Consider the following 21,173-nt stretch of genomic DNA (forward strand, 5'->3'; position numbering starts at 1 on the left):
TCACAGGCATGCTCTATAGGGACAGGTCATGGGAGTATGCAGGCCATTCAGTATCTTCACTTTCCAGTGTCTCCGACACCTCAGTGTTCCCATATGTGCTACCATTGTCATCCACAAATAGAGAGTCGGGACCTACTTCACCGCTAAACAGACGAGCATTATGCAAAATAATCTCTCTGCAATACCGCTGTAGTGTAACGGTACCTCGCGCAACGATATGCAGCGGTCTTAGGCCACTGTGCATAATAGCTGCCCACACGATAACGCATCGGCCATACTGAGGACATTCACGGACATTCTATGGTGTGTACAGTTTCACTGTCTTTCCACATTAACTGGTGGCCGTAATAACTTTCCACAATGGAGCGTAGAACATCACTCTGGACCACTACTGCTGACCCCATCCTGCTCCCTATCCCAACGTACTTTTTCTCAACTGTGGCGCGGTTGAAGTACGATGCATGTTCAAATGTGTGTGAAATCTTATGGGACTTAACTGCTACTTAATCTAAATTATCCTAAGGACAAAGACACACACACATGCCCGAGGGAGGACTCGAACCTCCGCCGGGACCAGCCGCGGAGTCCATGACTGCAGCGACCCAGACCGCTCGGCGAAACTCGCACGGCGAAGTGCGATGCATTTAACAGGCTTCCGAGCGCACAAACCAGCCTCATTTAATCACCACGAATTGGTTCTGGCAGCTACAGGTGTACCGGTAGCGGTTGCAGGGTGCGCACTGATCTGCCTAGGAGGGAGATGACTGCACCTTTTAGGCACTAGGGCTACATGTCGACCCTCTTGCGGTGTATTGGTCCGCCTAACGACCGTAGACATGCTTTCTCATAGCATTTCCAACTTAAGCGGCCTTCTTTAATCGCAAGATGACACTTTTGGGGCCGCGCGGTCTTGATCGTCTTGTTACGGTCTGTGCGGCTTCCCCGTCGGAGTTTCGAGTCCTCCCTCGGGCATGGGTGTGTCTGTTGTCTTTAACGTAAGACAGTTTAAGTTACAGTAAGTAGTGTGTAGGCTTAGGGTCCTATGACCTACGGAGTTTGGTCCCATAAGATATGACCACAAATTTACAAAAAAAAAAAAAAAAAGAAATTACACTTTTGGACACACCCATCGCTATGGCTACAGTAGCGATGCTTTGACCGGCTTCGAGCAGTTGTAAGCACTCAAGTGCTTTCTTAGAGACATTTTGCTGTACCACATGGTATGTCGCACTAATCGGTTTCACAACAACCTCCGTCAAATGTTCAAATGGCTCTGAGTACTATGGGACTTAACATCTGAGGCCACCAGTCCCCTAGAACTTAGAACTACTTAAACCTAACTAACCTAAGGACATCACGCACATCCATGCTCGAGGCAGGATTCGAACCTGCGAACCGTAGTGGTCGCGCGATTCTAGACTGAAGCGCCTAGAACCGCTTGGGCACAGCGGCCGGCATCCGTCAAATGTCGTACTGCATGAGATTTCGAATGCATACAGAGCTTTCATACATAGGCTTCGCTGCAGGTAACACGTCTCACTATTTCCTTTTACACTATTGGTCGGGTGTTCCGTAGCAACTGGCAGTTGCTCCGTAGCAGCTGTCGGTTGTTCTGTAGCAACTGGCAGTTGCAACGTAGCAACTGGCAGTTGTCCGTAGCAACTGGCAGTCGTTCTGTAGCAAATGGCAGTCATTCTGTAGCAACTGGCAGCTGTTCCTTAGCAGTTGTCAGGCAGTGTCAACCGCAAACAGGAACGTGAAACAACTTCCTAGCTCTAGCAGAAACGGTATTTAACAGAAAATGACACATGGAAGAATGGAATAACACAGAAACGAATGTTATTACAACCTTCTTACGTATTTCAAACTTTCTCTGTATATTGACCACAATTCTCGGCTCAGATTTGGAATCGGTGTCATGTGCGTCTGCTTTCTCAACGCAGCATTTCGGGAGTAATCATCCTCAGGACACAGATAATCTCTTCTTGCAGCTCTTCATCGGAAGTCACACGAGTTGCGAAACTCTTTTCTTTAAGAAGAGCCATAACAAATTATCGCCCTTCGTTAAGTCCGGGCTTCTGGGCGCCCACATAAGACACCTTCCACGTCCTGTTTCAAAAGGGACTCTGGTTGTTCAACCAGTCTCGAACACGAGTCCAGTAGTGTACAGGGATATCATCCTGTTGCATAAAAACTTTGCTGAGTCCACGTAAGGCCAGTGAGATAACATCGATGGCACTTTCATAGACCGACTGAATAAATGCGGCCCACTGATAAGATCACTGGTAACATCGGCACTTAGCATTAACATGGGGAAAGTGCTGGGTAATTTCTTCATAACAGTGAAGGTTGCCTTTCGGCGAAATGTAAACAACGCAGCACATTCGTCTGTCGTTACAGACTTTCGGCGAGTCGCTAATGCTGATAAAAGTGCAAGCAACTGTTCGCACTAATCACGTCACGTATTCATATTATGATCACTTAATTTATTGGCGCTCTGGGTCAAAAAGAATGGCAACCTTCTTTCTTCCGTGTCAATTTCGCTGGTAAACGAACCAGTCATGCATTTAAGCCGTCGGTGACTTCATTATAGTTGTCATATTTCTTGGGTCATCTACTGCGTGGTGCATCTGTCAAAGCCTTTCTTTTCGGTTTCCTAAGATTATCCCTCCGTTGGGGCTTCTTTCTTGAAGCGATTAAAAAAGTTTTCCCTAATTTCTTCATACATATCATCTGTTCCTGCATTTTCGTGCTCCCATACGCTAAGAAGAGGTTATTAACTTGTGAATTTTCTTGTATGCGTCATTATAACACAAATGTTAACAACATTATCACCATGTTAGCAAAACAGAACACACATGCTATAGCATTCGCCAGAACCAAAAGCAAAACAACACGATCACTTGTCGGATTTTGATGGAGTTACTTGAATACTTTTATCGTGACTTCTGGTCCACCATACACACACCTACACGTCGATGCAATGCATAGCATTACAATTAAATATTTATGGACACTTTTTTGTTTACAATACTCCTCGGACCAACGATTTTCCCAGAATTTATTCGCCGCGTAATATCTATGACTCCACCTTTCGTCTAAATAAACCACTGGCCACTTTTTATTACTGATGCTGGAAGTTTTTTCGTAAGCCTTTAATTACATTACCACATCATTCCTCTGCAGCAACCCGGTGCTAAACTGGAGATGGGCTGTAGCATTTTGTTGCGGCTACTCTAACGGCGCGCTACGTTTATGTAGAGTGGAGATTTCAACGTGCACTACTGGAGCCGACATGTATCTCAAAATAAACGCAATGCTTATGTAACTTCAGTTTTTTTTTGTACTTAATGACTACCCTTATGGGTAGTCTTTTCTGAAGCTATGACCTCTCTTCAGTAAACTGTTTCAGGTAACATGACTACATAGTAATGTAGTTTATAAAACTAACGTTTCGACGACGTCATTATCGCTCTGCCCTGATGAATAATATTATCAAACTTGGGCGATAGCTGTTTTTACAGAAATATGACGATGCGGTCATATAGTCGGAGACGTTTTATTGAAGATGACAGCGTTCATGAAGGCTTGCGCTAGCATTTATGTCGTCTCGTAATTCGTTTATTCTGCCAACTTTTAACATGAAATCCCTCAGACCCAACCATTCTGCACATAGTTCGCTGCTAATCTAGAAGTCCTGCTCTGTTAGAAGCTGTAAAATTTTTGAGAAATAAGTATTTACTTCTGTTGTTCAAAATATCGTAGAAAGTGCTGCCTAATTATACAATTATGTATGTCGTCAATGAGATTTTTATTGTGTAAACTTTGAAACTTCATATTTCCGACAGATATTTAAACTGTACTCAACTGACCATTGTGTTCCTAAAGTAATTTGGAAACAATTATCTTTAATTTTTCCCTTTCAGCGTTATCATCTGCACTGTTCCACTCTTTTGTCCTTTTAAACGTCTACAAATTTAATGACGCTTAAAAGCTAGCTGCATCACCTGCCCGCGAAATCATTTTCCGCGACCATTTCCCATGTTTACCTTACAAAATGAACAACGCCCACTTCTTTGAACTGGAACGCGGTTGTAGTTAATGAAGGGACCAAGTTACTTCCACTAACGCCGGTTCTACGATTCTCATTGTCCCGTAATGCTTAGGATCTAATCACTAGAACTTCAACAGCAGTTTTTAGTGCAATGTGCAACGTCTATTACGTCAGAGTTGCTGCTATTGAAAATTTGGATATTACGAACCTCTGTGCCACATGTTTCACAAAAAAGAGTTATTTTACATGCTCGTATAGTGTAAAGTTTTCGTCGAAACATACAATGACAATATGGAAATTATCTTACGTTCAGTTAGTAAGAAAACTGTAACGCTTGTAATGACTTTGTACTATACATATACAAGAAAACTTCAATAATTAAGTTAACGTAGTAAGCCAAGGAACTTTTATAGAATGCTGCAATACACTTCAAAGTGACACAGATAGCTGGACACTATTTTCCAATAAAGTCATGAAATTTCTGTGAACAATGGTCGGAACGTACTACAAATCGTCCTCGACGAGAGAAATCCGCTCTTCGTTCATGCAGTTATTTGAGAACCGCTCTGTGAACACTCTCATCCTTTCCCATCACATGTTCTTCCTCGATTGCCTGGACATTCCACGCTGTCGTCGACATCAATGGTCTTCCTTCTAGTCAGCACCACCCGCATCTTTGGCCACCACGACAGCCGTAATTTCGCAGTGAATCTGTGTACAATTTAAAAGTTTCTCCCACAAGAGTCGTACTGTCTTGCGTTCTTTAACTATGAGTACGTTTCCAGTTTCCGCGCCTCTTCACTAGGACACGGTGATGCACGAGTTATACGTACCGCGGCAGAACTGTCTACGCAGGGAAAACCGGAACATGTTCTCTCTTCTGGCCATATGCCACTCCTGTTGCTCTACAGTGTGAACGCGGGACGGCGTGATTAACGCCCTTACTTAAATTATTATGTATTACAGTTATAACTATAAGCTAATTCTGCTCACTATCTTCAGTGATATTAAGGCAAATATTGAAAGTATGGAACAGTTGTATAGCAGTGACAATTTGATTATAACGCCTTTAAAAAAATCCGAGGGTGCGACTTCAACAACAGAAATATAAATGGTTGGGATTACTGACAGAGGGAAGGAGGGAGGGAGGGAGGGAGGGAGGGAGGGAGGGAGGGAGGGAGGGAGGGAGGGAGGGAGAGAGAGAGGGAGGGAGGGAGGGAGGGAGGGAGGGAGGGAGAGAGAGAGAGAGAGAGTAAGAAAAGCAAACAAATGGATCAGAAAAGACAGTGTGGTGAAAGCCTGCTATGCAAGTGTAATGGAGGAGTGCAGGATCAGCCAAGGCGCAGTGTTGTGGCAGGACCAAGATGAACCAGTGTTAGATTCCGAGAGGTTCGAGAAACTGTGACGACGATTTATGGAAGGTGTTTGGACGAGATAAGAGGACATACAGAGTCAACATGCATGCATATTGCTTATGTCCTTAGTGTGCCGAAAAGGCTACGGTGTGCCCTTTTTACAACAGTACTTGTCAAGTGCTTACTGCTTCTAATGACAACTACGAAAATCATTGTCATTGTTTACTTTCTTTTAACTTTTAAGTTTGGTGTTGCAACTGGAAGTCTTCTACCTGAAGTACTGTAGCGGTATAATCCGCACCACTACTCCATTTGGTTTTCTTGCTGTCATAAAAGTGATAATTGAAACTTAATTCCTGTTATCAAAACATTTAATGCCAACGCTGCCAGGACAAATATTAATAGGGCAATGCACATATGCCTAGCAGTGATCGTTTTTCAAACCCTAATGCAGAAATTCCTAACATCATCCAGACCGCTTCTGTGTCTTCATGGTGCAAGCTTGCTGAATGAGATGCCACCGTAATCCGCAGCCCAGAGAAGGACTCTGCCTGAATGCCACCAGCGCGTGTCAGCGGTCTCCGCTAAGTGAGACGTCGGCGGCGGAAGACGACACGTCCGAACAAAGCCGCACGCCAGCGAGCTCACAGCAGTGACGTCAGTGGCCAGTCAGCAGCTGCCGCCGCTGCCACGGTCCAGCGACGGCGGACCTGGCGGTCTTGCTGTCGTATTGCATTCACATTAGCGAGAAGCACGTTAGCCGGAAAACGCCGAAACAAAAACTGGGAATAGCAATGCTACCAGCCACTGAAAATACACAGATAATGATACATCGCTGAACTCGGAGCTGTAAATTGTAGTGTTTCATACGTTATCTGCAATGTGTGGCGTGTTTTCTAAGGAAAATAATACTGGTCGACTGCATTTAATACTAAATCTTTTTTCGTTCTGGTCATCGCGTCATGATTTAGGAAACCACAGAATGCGATTACGAGTATGATGCGTTTATTATTAATTTATTTCCATGCGGTCAGACACACACCGAAATAAATTAATAACAAGCGCACTACGTTTTGTAAACAAATTCAGTCGTGGTTGAATAGACGTGCTAAAGCATTAGGAATGCATTGAACATTTTAAGAGTAATTGCCAGACGTTTCTAACAGGGCGCACTGAAAAGTAATGGCCTCCGAATTTTTTAATCTGTTATCAATATCAGTTGAAGTGTTACATGTCATGCATGTTGCAACCCTCTAGGCTCCGAATTGTAGCGTGTAACGTGGCGAAACGTCGAATTTCCAACCGCAGCATATCTATAGAAGAATGAAAACTGTGTACGGCGACGATTGCATCGACAGCAGTAATGTGACACATTGGCTTGTTAGTTGTCGCGATGAAGGAAACGGTGGTGATAACCTCAACTTGTGTGACAGTGGGCACAGGAGACGACCCATACAACAAGCGACAACACCACCGGAAGCGGTTTCATGAACTTATCGGAGAAAAATGGTTCAAATAGCTCTGAACACTATGGGACTTTACTTCTAAGGTCATCAGTCCCCTAGAACTTAGAACTACTTAAACCTAACTAACCTAAGGATATCACACACATCCGTGCCCGAGGCATGCGCCGGTGTATTGCACTGAAATGTTCTGAAGTATTAACTTCGGTTTTTAATGAAATCAGAGTGATGTCTAAAAGGAAAGTAATTTTGTATCCTGACAGGAGAGAGAGAGAGAGAGAGAGAGAGAGAGAGAGAGAGAGAGAGAGAGAGAGAGAGAGAGAGGTAGGGGGAGCCGGGCGAGGTTTGTAGCGAACCAAGAACGTTTGCGACATTTGACTTCCTCTTTCATCAAAGCGTAGCAAACTTCGCTCCCTCGTATTTTTGATGTGTTGGCTACATGAAGCAGCACAGGCAGGAATAAAATTCCCGGTCTGTGGCAGACAGAGACTTCGAATGCGCCCAGGATACTGCACTGGGCGTGAAGGATACATTATAAATTGCTGTGCTACCTTATCGTAATAAACAATATTCAGCGTATTGCGTAAGCCAAAAACATTTGTTCGATTTTTGTGTTTATAAATATAAAGCAACGACAAAATTTCAATTTTTTTCTGGCAACGACCATTTTATAGTTTTTCTGAGGTATTAACAGTAATACTTCAGTCACTATATTGGCCGTTCCATTATCGGAATACAGATTTCCCTCTATTAATAATGTTAGAAATATATTTGTTTCGACGTTGGTGATCCGCGCTGCCGTGATTGGGAATTCTACTGATGTTTTAAAGCCCCAACAGGTTGAGGCAATGACTATGAGAGGCACGTATTCGGCTGTACGCACGCGTTGCTTAATGAAATCTCCTGCCGTGTCGCTCTGTACGTACAGCCACTTGTTCCTGGTGGGAAGTCTCGCATTCCAAGGAAGCGTTAACGTACGGCAGAGACACGCAGCGCATGAGCCTTGCTACAGTCCCAGTGAACACCCATACGAATGTACGAGACGCCACCAAGGAGTACCTAGAAGCTCTAACACATTTTCTGACTCTTGATGAAGAAGCATTACAACGGAGAGTCCTTTATTAGGGGAACAGTGAATACAGGTAAACACTGTGTTATTACAAGGGACTGAATTTCGAAATATCAAACCTATCTTCTGAAATGGTCGTCTTACAGCGTATCTCAATCATCCAGCTAAATGTCAAACATCTTGAAGTGAAGATAGACGAGTGCTGCTGAAATTGGTAAGAATTTTGCAGTTCACCCAAAAACGAGATTGCTTAAGGAAATTTGTTCGTCTGACTAGTTTCTGTTTAGCATTCTTGTCATTATGAGAGAATGGGGTCAGAGGTTAGCACTCTGTAGACTAAGGTTAAAACTACACAAAACTTCAGTGTGAAGATGAATTTGACTTCGCAGTGTAAAGCTGCTGTTTCCGTCACGGCGGTAATGGTGCATTGAGACGATACCGTAGACCTGAATAACGTCAGGCGATCTAAGAGTGATGTACGACAAGCCATCACCCAGTCGACCCTGCTATCCTTCACAATGCACAGCGTCTCCATCAAATCTACCGTGATGATCTGCAGATTACAACCCACGAATTGTGGGAGCTGCTGAATGTTGCCGGTCGGTGTGGCCGTGCGGTTCTAGGCACTGGAGCCGCGTGACCGCTACTGTCGCAGGTTCGAATCCTGCCTCGGGCATGGATGTGTGTGATGTCCTTAGGTTAGTTAGGTTTAAGTAGTTCTAAGTTCCGTTACCACAGCAAATAAGATGTGGTATGACCACTACAAACTGGAACCCAAAAGCCTGTACGTGGGGTGATGGTATGAGACTACAACTGATAGGGAATTGGAGACACAGCTGTCTGCAGTGAAAGCGATGTGCAAAGTCTTCTGCGACAGGCAGAGTGTGGTTCTTTTGGACGTCTCGGCGTCTAAATCGTCAATTCAGAACGCTAGAAGACAACGCTGGCTTTGCTGAAAGCCTCAAAATCAGGCCATAACATGTGACAATCTTCGTCTCGCAATACGATAACGCCAAGTCCGACAACCGTTTTGTAAGCCTGGTTCTAATTGCCGATTTTGGTCGGACCGTCCTTCCTCAACCATCGCGCAGTCCTGGTTTAGCACACGCAGACTTCCATCTTTTTGGACCTATGGAATATGGACTATGTGGCCAACATTTTTCTGCCCTCGTGCTGTCGATAAAGCTGAAAGACAATGGCTAGACTCTGATGGTTCAGGTTTCTAACTGCTCGACATGTCGTCTCTCGTTCATCTTTGGTAAAACGGCAAACCAATGGTGGTAACTATGGTGGGAAAATAGAAGTACTTAGTTGAACTCTTACTCTGTTTAACTGCTTTATTGTGCTTTTTGTATCTGTTACAGTTTCATTGAAAATAAACAGGAACACATTAATTTCACAATGGCAGTCGTAGGATGCAACTTCTGCTGCAAAAAATGGTTCAAATGGCTCTGAGCACTATGCGACTTAACGTCTGAGGTTATCAGTCGCCTAGAACTCAGAACTAATTAAACCTTAACTAACCTAAGGACATCACACACATCCATGGCTGAGGCAGGATTCGAACCTGCGACCGTAGCAGTAGCTCGGCTCCAGACTGTAGCGCCTAGAATCGTTCGGCCACTCCGGCCGGCTAACTTCTGCTGCACGAGAGACGTTTAATTGCAGAGTAAACTAGGACTCATGTAGCCAGTATGTATTTCTGCGAAGACGGAGGTACCAGCAATGTTTAAGCTAACACTTGTAGAGTTATATGCCACTCTTATGCGCACCGCGTCTGCAACATTGTAGCCGGCCGCCATGTTGTTTTCTTATCTGTGTAAATAACGATGTGGTGCAAGTTATTAGCCGGCCGCGGTGGTCTCGCGGTTGTAGGCGCGCAGTCCGGAACCGTGCGACTGCTGCGGTCGCAGGTTTGAATCCTGCCTCGGGCATGGATGTGTGTGATGTCCTTAGGTTAGTTAGGTTTAAGTAGTTCTAAGTTCTAGGGGGCTGATGACCACAGCAGTTGAGTTCCATAGTGCTCAGAGTCATTTGAACCATTTTTGGCAACACGGTAATAGGAGCGAAAAATATATAGTTTGCATATTAATCTGTCCAGCGTAAGATTAGTTTTCTCGCTTTGTGCTTTCCTATGTTTCATGATTCACCGAACGACGTGGCAGAGCAAAGACCATCCGGTGTAAATCCCAGGCGATCCGTGGAGCTGGCAATTGGAGATGGATCTGCAATCGCAAGAGCATGGACTTCGGCATTGTACAGTGTTATTGTATATTGTTCTATAAGTGTTAAAAAGTAGTACGCATTATTTGAGCTATGCTGACGATCAGTTGCTACCCTACCTTTAAGATGGCGCTTTAGCTTTTTGGTGCTGTATTTGAAATAATCACGCAAAATCACTGACACTACAGTTGGAACTTCTTTCAGTGGAAATGAGCTGACGTAATTAATGGTCGTGCCCTAAACAATAATCGAACATACCGGTACTACTCATTTGGTAGTATAACCTAGGTTGATCGTATGTAATGGTATTCGATTTCAACGTCGAAGGCACTTCCTATAAGCTGAGTACAGGAAATGGTGTTCTCTGGCAACTATATTCCAGAAACGTGTTCTCTATTCTGCACGAGAAACATCTCACACTGGAATCCACGGCCAAAGAAAAGAATCATTATGAACCATATTATCTTTACAGTTACCGACCAGTGGCCACTGATACAATCGATGTAATTGATCTAGATAGTGCGCCACACATCACTGCAAATGCAGAAATAAGAAAATATTGTGTAATTCCAAATGCCATAAAAGCTTACTTTATTGTAATAAGTGAATACCGGTTGTATTAAAAAAGATTTATAAAGTAAATATATCGTATAAGGTTTATATGTTTTGTAAATGAGATTGATGAAATAAAAAGACTGTCTGCAGCTTGAAATTATAAATATTCATCCACTTTTTATTTATCTTCCGATTCTGGCCGATCTGCCGGCGCAACTTCGCAAACTGGCAGGCCAAATCCTGAATTTAGGATAAGATCCGACATTGGCCGGCCAGTTTAATGCGACACTGGCCACTTCGCGACTTGGTCGGCCAGTTCCCGCTTTGACTGATTTCGGGCTTTGGCCGTAACATATACATCAAACTGATCAGATCACCTGCATGTGGACGGGCAGTGGTATAAAACATGAACTTTCACAAAAAACTGTAAAAGCTAACCAACTAGTTAGGTGCTGAGGCTTCTTATTACAAAAAATCAAATAGCCAAAATTGATCGGTAAATGGCTCTGAGCACTATGGAACTTTAACATCTGAGGTCATCAGTCCCCTAGAACGTAGACACACACATCCATGCCAGCGCCAGGATTCGAACCTGCGACCGTAGCAGTCACGCGGTTCCAGTGTAAGTAGCCTGTTTAGGTTTTTTTTTTTTTTTTATTGGTAGCGCTCTGTATGAAAATCACTGGCTGTGCTGTGTGCAGTCTGTGGCTGGTTCGCATTGTTGGAATTTGCTATTTTAGTGTTGGGCAGTTGGCTGTTAACAGCGCGTAGCGTTGCGTAGTTGGAGGTGAGCCGCCAGCAATGGTGGATGTGGGCAGTGAGATGGCGGTGTTTTGAGAGCGGATGATCTGGACGTGTGTCCATCAGAGAGAGTAAATTTGTAAGACTGGATGTCATGAACTGACATATATATAATGACTTTTGAACACTATTAAGGTAAATACATTGTTTGTTCTCTATCAAAATCTTTCATTTGCTAACTATGCCTATCAGTAGTTAGTGCCTTCAGAAGTTAGAATCTTTTATTTAGCTGGCAGTATTGGCATTCGCTGTATTGCAGTAGTTCGAGTATCGAAGATTTTTGTGAGGTAAGAATTCATGAAAGGTATAGGTTATTGTTAGTCAGGGCCATTCTTTTGTAGGGATTTTTGAAAGTCAGATTGCGTTGCGCTAAAAATATTGTGTGTCAGTTTAGTGTTGATCAGAATAGGCAAAGAGCGAAATGTCGTGAGTACGTTCAGTTCCGCTCAGCTGTTTGAAAATCAAATAATGTAAGAGGTTTATCAGCACAGTCAACCATAAGTTTTTCTAAGGGGACGTTTCATCAGACTGAAGGTCCTAGAACCGCTCGGCAATCCCGGCCGGCATTGATCGGTAAAGCTCGGTTTCTTAATTCCTTTTGATTACTGAGAGTGTTATCAGGGGAATGTCTTACGGACTCTATTACAAATATCTCCTCAAGTACGTTTAAAACCCCACCCTTTCTTTCTTTATGTAGTATCTACAAGTTATGGTTGGAGATCTGAAATAGAATCTAAATTAGCACGTAAGCGAAATTTTAGTGCGGCTTTCGAACTACTAGCACTGAGGTGTTCTTTAAAACGAATTTCGAAACATCTACTAGTTTGCCCATTGTACTTTTGAGAACAGTCATTACAGGCGCTGAATAGACCCCTGTGTTCTTATATGGGTTGCCGAGTGAATGTTTACTTTGTCTATATTTGGCAAGTACATTCTACAGGTTAAAAAAATCTGGATTCATATTATAATTTATTAAATGTTCACCGATTCTTTCTGAGAAGGTGTCGTAGTAAGGAATGGGATGGTAGTTCTTGTAGTTGTTGTCCTACCTAACAGGAAATAAAGAGGTAGAAAACGTGGAATGGTTAGTGGAAGAAACTGTCTTGTTCAATGCTTCTTTACCAATATTGTGAACCAAATTTGTAACGTACCCGTTAGCAACTGCAATACGTTGCAGAACCTGGTACTCCTGGTCGAAAGCCTGGGGCATTAGTGGGACTTGACGGAGGTGGCTGAGAACCAACGGAAGGCAGTATTTTTGTATTTCATGGGGTTATCTGAATGACAGATTATTACTTTGAGTTGAGAATGTTGGAATCACCAGTGATAATCTCGCAATCAGCGTCGTGTGATGGACTGTGGTGCCCTCTCCACCGCCTATATATTCGGCCCTCCCTCGAGTTCTGCTTGCAGTCCGCCACTTCATCAGTGAAGACGTCTCACGTAGTAGGAGATGAAACGTTAGAACATTTTATACATCGACCAGGCCTGACAACTCGGAAGGTTCATGTGGACTTTTGTAATAATCTGAATCCACACCACCATTCATTAATGTTGAAAAAAAGATAAAGAATTTTCACGCTATATACATCCATGCTTTATAGAGTTAGTATCTGATATGCCATTTTTGGAAAATAAGCTGTACATTATGTGCTGAATGGGTATTTTCAGTACACCTAATAAAAATATCTGAAGGTTCGTCATTATTCTAATTATTTGTTTTACTTGTTTTGTTTTAAATTGTTATTCTATGTTGTAAAATCACGTTCTTTTAATTTTATAGTAATTTTTTAGTTTAGTATTTCACGTACGCATATTTTGTTACTTGAAAATAATAATTAAATCATTATTATGAAACGAGATCATTGTTGTAATGATAATGCGTAAATATATGTTCAAGAATCTTTTTTTGCACCATTCACATCATTCACATGCAGAACGGACAACGGAATATAAAACAAAATTCAGTAGCATTAGGAAACTGTCGCCGTGTTTTGCATCAGGCATATCTGAGTACATTGGAGAACCTTGTTGAAGAGAATTTATGACACACTAGTGGCTGCAGCTTGATTATATTGTTTCTCAAGTGGAGACTGACATTATAATCATACAGCCGAACTACATTTGAAAATCTTCTGACGAAGTTCTTCCAGCATCCATTGTCTTATACGTCCAACGGCTGTACCTGACCTTCCAAGTCTTTTTCAATCACCAGATGAACAAGTTCATTCAGGCACGACGCTCAAAACAGTTCATTTTCACTGACCACACCATCAATCTAACAACAACACAGTATTTTCTCCTGCACATGGGAAAAAAACTTCTGTGAAATATCTTTTGACATGGTCAGACGTTAGTTTGCCACATCTTGATGCCGTCATAAGAACATTTGCGCCTTTCTAAAAGAGAGTCTCGAGTTCTCGCCCCAAACTCTCCATTAGACTTCTTTTAGCTATGAAAAGGGGGGGGGGGTGGTAAATGTGAAAGAATCGTTTTGAGCGTCGTACCTGAGGACAAGGAACTTACGTAATTCTGCAGGCTTTCGTGGCCGTTGTCACTGAAGTTAAAATCTTCTGGTTTGTTAGGCAGTGTCATATTTCTAATAAAATGATCAATGTTAAGACCCCTCTGCTGGGATCTTCCTCTGGATCTTCTGGTGTCCACTACTACTGGAACACTGTGAGAGACGAGTGTCGCATCCTCGTCTCAGTTCAAAAATGGTTCAAATCGCTCTGAGCACTATGGGACTTAACTTCTGAGGTCATCAGTCCCCTAGAACTTAGAACTACTTAAACCTAACTAACCTAAGGACATCACACATATCCATGCCTGAAGCAGGATTCGAACCTGGGACCGGTTCTACACTGTATCGCCTAGAACCACTCGGCCATTCCGGCCAGCCATCTCTGACAGTGTTCTAGCAGTAGTGGACACCAGAAGATCCTGAGGAAAATCCCAGCTGAGGGGTCGAAACGTCGATCATTTTAGTAGAAATATGACACGGCCTAACAACCCAGAAGATTTTAACTTCAGTGGCAAGGAACTTGTTCGTCTCGTGACCCCAAAAGGCTAGACAGGACAGATAGGGCCGTTACACGTATATGACATTGGATGTTGGATGAAGTTTGTGAGAAGATTTTCATATTTAGTTCTACTGAATGATTATGATGTCATTGTCCACTTTAGAAGAGATATACTCAAGCTACAGTCACTAGTACATCATCAGTCCTCGCTTCACCAAGATTTTCCAATGTACTCAAATATGCCTGATACAAATCGAGTTATTTAGGAGATAACCCGCCACAGTTCGTGATTTCTACTGAATTTTGTTTTATGTTGCGTTGTCCGTCGTGTGTATTATGAGAAGAAATTTCATTTATTTGATGTTTTTGATGTAAAAAAAAGAACAATGTTTTAAGCATTTATATACAGATTATCATTATTGTAATGGTTTCGTATCCTTATATTGAGTTACTTATCATTTTAAACCAACAAAATACACATATGTAAAATGGTATTCTAAAAATCGAAAAAAGACATGAATTTAAAACGTAAAATAACAATTTACAACATGAAACAAAAATAAGTAAAACAAATAATTAGAATAATAATGTACGTTAAGATATTTTGTTTAGGCATGAACTCTGGAAATACTCCAAACAGCCAAGGCCGCAAGTAAAGTATTTATTTGGATGACCGATTTCAGTAAGACTGTTACTATCTCAGGATCTTCAGCTTCACATTGGATACAACCTGCACCATCTGCGCTCTGTATCGTGTCGATGACAAATGTATGTGTAATGATCGTGGAATACACTGGATATCGGCAGGTTATAATTATAATAAGTGTGTGCACAAGACATAAGATCAATGCGCGGATTGCCAGTGTCCATGTTCACACCACAGCTGAATACAGAATGTGGATAGTACATATTGCTGGACAGTGTGCTCTTCCTAATTAACTTTTTCTTTCAGCAGGAAGTTAACACGACGCTAGAGCTTTTGACAAACTGCACCACAAACGAAATGTTCATAGATCGCCTCACGGGTGTAGAAAGAAATTGCTATTTTCTCAAAAGATAGGACTACCTTAGAAATTTAAAACTTCTGTAATGACGGTTGCAGCCTCAAGATTTGAGTGGATCCGTTGAAGTGTGCTGAGTTAGCTTTGCTGAGGACACACTGGCTGCAAGAGGCAGAGCACCAGGTTCCCACTCGCGGGCCAGCAGCCAGGTTCCACTTACCCCGACGTGCGTGGAGACCTGTCGTCGAGGAAAGAGGAGGCGACGCAGCCGGCCACTCACCTTGTGGTAGTCGTCGCCGTGCTTGATGCGCTTGCCGTTGAGGTTGATGGAGTAGTTGTAGTAGCGCGAGTTCATGATGAGGCCCGCCCACTCGCGCCAGCCCGGCGGGATGTAGCTGCCGTTGTACTTGTTCAGGTACTTGCCGAAGTACCCTACAACACGGTAAACAAACAGTCTGTGTCAGCAAACGACGCGGCCAGCTGCTTATTCGTCGTGTTACACGTTGTGGTGCTTCATTTATTTTGCTAAAGTTATTTGTAACAGGGCAGCCATTAATTCTACCCCACGAATCAATCGACAAGACAGTCATAAATTCCTCGTTCGCCGGTATTTCTTTCCCAGTACTATCGAGTCAACGTCCTTCTCGAGCCACGAACAGACCGCGGCAATAAAATCCCAGCATGCATTTCGTCATTTGTATACCCCAGCTGTACTGTGTTGCGTGAAACGCTACCAAACCTGTACCTCATTCACTGCACTAGAAGATACACTAAAGACAGAAAAAACGCACCACGAACGAATTGTCCGAAACGGACGGAGATCGGTAGATGTGGTGTACATGTACAGAAAAACAAATGATTATAATATCAGAAAAAATTGAATGATTTATTCAAAAGAAAGATCTTCACAAATTGATCACGTCAGTAACGAGTTAGTCCACTTAAAGTCCTTTTGCAAGCAGTTATTCGATTTGGCGTTGGTTGATAAAGCTGTTGGATGTCGTTCTGAGGCCGGCCGCTGTGGCCGAGCGGCTCTAGGCGCTTCAGTCCGGAACCGCGCTGCTGCTACGGTCGCAGGTTCGAATCCTGCCTCGGGCATGGATGTGTGTGCTCTTCCTTAGGTTAGTTAGGTTTAAGTAGTTCTAAGTCTAGGGGACTGATGACTTAAGTCCCATAGTGCTCAGAGCCATTTGAACCATTTGAAGCCATTTTGTCGTTCTGAGGGACACCTTCGCTGGTTATCAGCGCACAGTTCGAAGCAGGACTCGTCACTGAAGACAATGATGTTCCAGACGTGTCTGGAGACGCCCTGGACAGCGGTGGGGTACCAACCTGACTGTCGCCCGCCAAATGGCCCGACAACCACGAGTGATGTTCTGGCGTTCCATTTCTTTTCATAGCAGGACCTCGTAGGTCGTCATCCGCTTAACCTCAGCGACGTTCTACGCCTCGTTCTGTTTCTCTTCACTGCACTTCACGGCAAGCCATCCTGAGCTTACATTTTAGCAAGATAACATCCGCCCCCAAACGGCGAGAGTTTCTGCTGCTTTTCTTGACGTTTGCCAAACCTTGCGCTGGCCAGCAAGGTCGCCGTATCTTTCCCCAGTTCAGAGCGTCTGGAGCATTATGGACAGGGCCTTCCAACCGGATCGGAATCTTGACTATCTAATGCGCCAGTTGGACAGAATTTGGCACGATATCCCTCAGGAGGACAGGTAACAGCTCTATCAATCAATCCCAAGACGAATAACGGTTTCCATAAGAGCCAGAGGTACACCGAAGCCTTATTGACTTGCTCAATTTGCGAAGCTTTTTCTCTTGAATGAATCATCGAATTTTTCTGAGACTGTAACATTTGTTTCTCCGTACATGCACTTCAAATTCGAGTAATTCTTTCGTGGTGCGCCGTTTCTTTTTTCCTTCTTTTTTTGTCTTAGAGTGCATATGACACTTGGGATCCGATGGAAAGTGCTAAAGTGTTTTTTAAATGTCTTTAATGAAATCTGACGAACTTTGTGGATGGGAGAAAATCATGAATAAACTGAAGTTTGAAAGAACAGCAACGGTTTCCATCATTATTGCAATATGCCACAATAAGGGTCAAGAAAATTGTTCTCGCACAAGTAAAGAACTGGGGGGATGAAGATTTAAAAGTGCTACACACAAAAGAAGTGACTATTGTGATGTATGTGCGTGTGCTTGTGTGTGTGTGGGTGTGTGTGTGTGTGTGTAACTGATATGCAACTGTATTATCCACCGGTAGATTTGCTGCTATGATCAGCGAAGCCAAACGGCGAGGGCCCCCCTTTCCTGACACCGATACTGCAGTTTGCACACGGACAATGCTACCTCCTGTATTCATCACTGTTGAGCTGGCAGCTGGCATGGAACTTCCGGTTTTCACTGGAGGTGACATCACTTACTCGCTCTATGGCCTTCTGACATTTAACAGACTACATTCAAAAACTCACTTTATACAGAGCGATTTTATTAAATGGGGACAAACCACAGAAAAAGGGTACTGAGTACTGAAATACGGGACATAGACTCCTGGAAATGGAAAAAAAGAACATATTGACACCGGTGTGTCAGACCCACTTTACTTGCTCCGGACACTGCGAGAGGGCTGTACAAGCAATGATCACACGCACGGCACAGCGGACACACCAGGAACCGCGGTGTTGGCCGTCGAAAGGCGTTAGCTGCGCAGCATTTGTGCACCGCCGCCGTCAGTGTCAGCCAGTTTGCCGTGGCATACGGAGCTCCATCGCAGTCTTTAACACTGGTAGCATGCCGCGACAGCGTGGACGTGAACCGTATGTGCAGTTGACGGACTTTGAGCGAGGGCGTATAGTGGACATGCGGGAGGCCGGGTGGACGTACCGCCGAATTGCTCAACACGTGGGCGTGAGGTCTCCACAGTACATCGATGTTGTCGCCAGTGGTCGGCGGAAGGTGCACGTGCCCGTCGACCTGGCACCGGACCGCAGCGACGCACGGATGCACGCCAAGACCGTAGGATCCTACGCAGTGCCGCAGGGGACCGCACCGCCACTTCCCAGCAAATTAGGGACACTGTTGCTCCTGGGATATCGGCGAGGACCATTCGCAACCGTCTCCATGAAGCTGGGCTACGGTCCCGCACACCGTTAGGCCGTCTTCCGCTCACGCCCCAACATCGTGCAGCCCGCCTCCAGTGGTGTCGCGACAGGCGTGAATGGAGGGACGAATGGAGACGTGTCGTCTTCAGCGATGAGAGTCGCTTCTGCCTTGGTGCCAATGATGGTCGTATGCGTGTTTGGCGCCGTTCAGGTGAGCGCCACAATCAGGACTGCATACGACCGAGGCACACAGGGCCAACACCCGGCATCATGGTGTGGGGAGCGATCTCCTACACTGGCCGTACACCTCTGGTGTCGTCGAGGGGACACAGAATAGTGCACGGTACATCCAAACCGTCATCGAACCCATCGTTCTACCATTCCTAGACCGGCAAGGGAACTTGCTGTTCCAACAGGACAATGCACGTCCGCATGTATCCCGTGCCACCCAACGTGCTCTAGAAGGTGTAAGTCAACTACCCTGGCCAGCAAAATCTCCGGATCTGTCCCCCATTGAGCATGGGGGACTGGATGAAGGTGGATATACACTGTACTAGTGCCGACATTGTGCATGCTCTGTTGCCTGTGTCTATGTGCCTGTGGTTCTGTCAGTGTGATCTTGTGATGTATCTGACCGCAGGAATGTGTCACTAAAGTTTCCCCTTCCTTGGACAATGAATTCACGGTGTTCTTATTTTAATTTCCAGGAGTGTAAATAGTCGTATTATTTGATTGCATTGGCGTAGGAGCTTCAGCTTTTTACGTCGCCAAAAGATCGTAGATCTTAGTAAGTGACATAAATTTCTATTTGATACATCAACCAGCTTCTGAGAAAATGGGTCTTTAATAGTCTGACAGATAGACAGAACTACGCTCAAAAGAGTCATCCTACAAGGGTTCCGTTGTTACCGACTGAGGTACTGAACTGTTAAAATACAAACCATAAAGCCTAAATGTGAAATTTCCCATTTCAGAACTAATACTTTATTGCAGTAGACAGGAAGGGTATAGCAGAGGGAACATTCTTCACTAAATTGATACTATTTCTGGGCCACAGCCATGTTGTAATATTTGAATGATATTTCCACAATTTTACTGTACGAACATCTTTCTTTATATTATTGTTACGGCATTAAGCCATTGTCAAGCACCACAATGTTGGATATTAGTCTAATTATACGCAAAACGTCAAAATCACGATAGCTAATTTAAAACAAAGAAGTTTGCACAGTCAAACAGCGGAAATGTCATCAAATTGCACTGTGTTCTTTTCGTGTTCGTGTCTCACCTGCCACGTTTGTGTGTGTGTGTGTGTGTGTGTGTGTGTGTGTGTGTGTGTGTGTGTGTGTGTGTGTGTGTGTGTGTGTGAGTGTGTGACGAGAGAGAGAGATGGGCCGGCGGTGGGGATTGCTTTGTATTCCATCAGACCACTGCTGCAGTATAACACCGCCATGAAATAAGTCATTCCGTTAAGTAAATATTAATGAAGCACCATTAAAAATAATTAGCTCCCTCACATTCACCTTGAATGATTTAGGAGACGCAAGGAAAAGCTGTACCAGACACGCTTAGTTATCTTCAGACGCAGCTCGCTGTCTTCTGGTAACAGGGTCGAATTCGTATTCCGGATTAGCTACTGTTACTGTAGCAGACCGGCCTACCTGAGAGTGGATTTCTAGTGGCTTTCCACTCTCTTTTGGGGAAATGTCAGACTGTCAAGGACGCTTGACCCAGAAAGTATATGTAAGTATATGAATGCTGTAGTATAAAGTGTTCAAAGGTTCACGAACAGATACACACATGGTATTCCTTCTCATATTTAAGGCTATAGTATGAGCATGAGGCCACAGAACAAAAATAGCTCTCAGGTGGTGGATGGACTATTGTTGATAATTATCGTAAGATATCAATAGAACAAATGCAGAAGCAAAAAAGTATAGGCAGCAGACCCAAACTGTAACAGCAGGACCAGTTAACAATCCTGAGTCGTTGTAGCAGTTGTCCCAAAACTTCCCACTAAGATATTTCATTAATGGCCGTTTAACACTTCTGAGAGATTTTACAATTTCTAAAAAATTTTCAAGTCAATTACTTAGGTGTAATTTGATATTTTCCACTTACTAGAAGCTTTAGTTCGGGTGAAAGCCATGTCTGATTGTAAAAGTATGCACTGATTGTTTCGCTATTTTAAGGCAGTAAAATGGAAAAGACTAAGATCATCAAATGCTGATTTTCAAGACTGTGACGGTAAATTAGAGTTTTATGCAATACTTGGACCTCTCTTATCATAGTACGACATTTCGTATATCGTTGAATGTTCGGTGCCATACATGTATTCACAAGAGGTTTGTTTTTATTGTTTCTGATGTTTTTGTTGCCTTTTTAATTCCGAAGAGTGATTTGATACAGTTCTCCACCATGTTCTTTTTTGTACAAGCCTTTGAAACTGCTTATTGTATTCATTCCCCCGCCCCCCTCCCACCACGCACGCACACACACACACACACACACACACACACACACACACA

General features: G+C 43.7%; 1 protein-coding gene across 5 annotated transcripts in view; it reads right to left on the reverse strand.

Annotated features, from left to right (window-relative positions):
• The window catches only part of LOC126334563 (extracellular sulfatase SULF-1 homolog), a 1,305,433-nt gene that overhangs the window by 267,487 nt on the left and 1,016,773 nt on the right, over positions 1-21,173 (reverse strand). For all 5 annotated transcript variants that reach the window (XM_049996948.1, XM_049996944.1, XM_049996947.1 and 2 more), the window contains one exon: positions 15,825-15,976. In XM_049996948.1, coding sequence (XP_049852905.1) covers positions 15,825-15,976 — 152 coding nt within the window. The remainder of the gene's footprint in view (positions 1-15,824; positions 15,977-21,173) is intronic.

The sequence above is a fragment of the Schistocerca gregaria genome, chromosome 2, assembly GCF_023897955.1.
Source record: "Schistocerca gregaria isolate iqSchGreg1 chromosome 2, iqSchGreg1.2, whole genome shotgun sequence".
Taxonomy (NCBI): domain Eukaryota; kingdom Metazoa; phylum Arthropoda; class Insecta; order Orthoptera; family Acrididae; genus Schistocerca; species Schistocerca gregaria.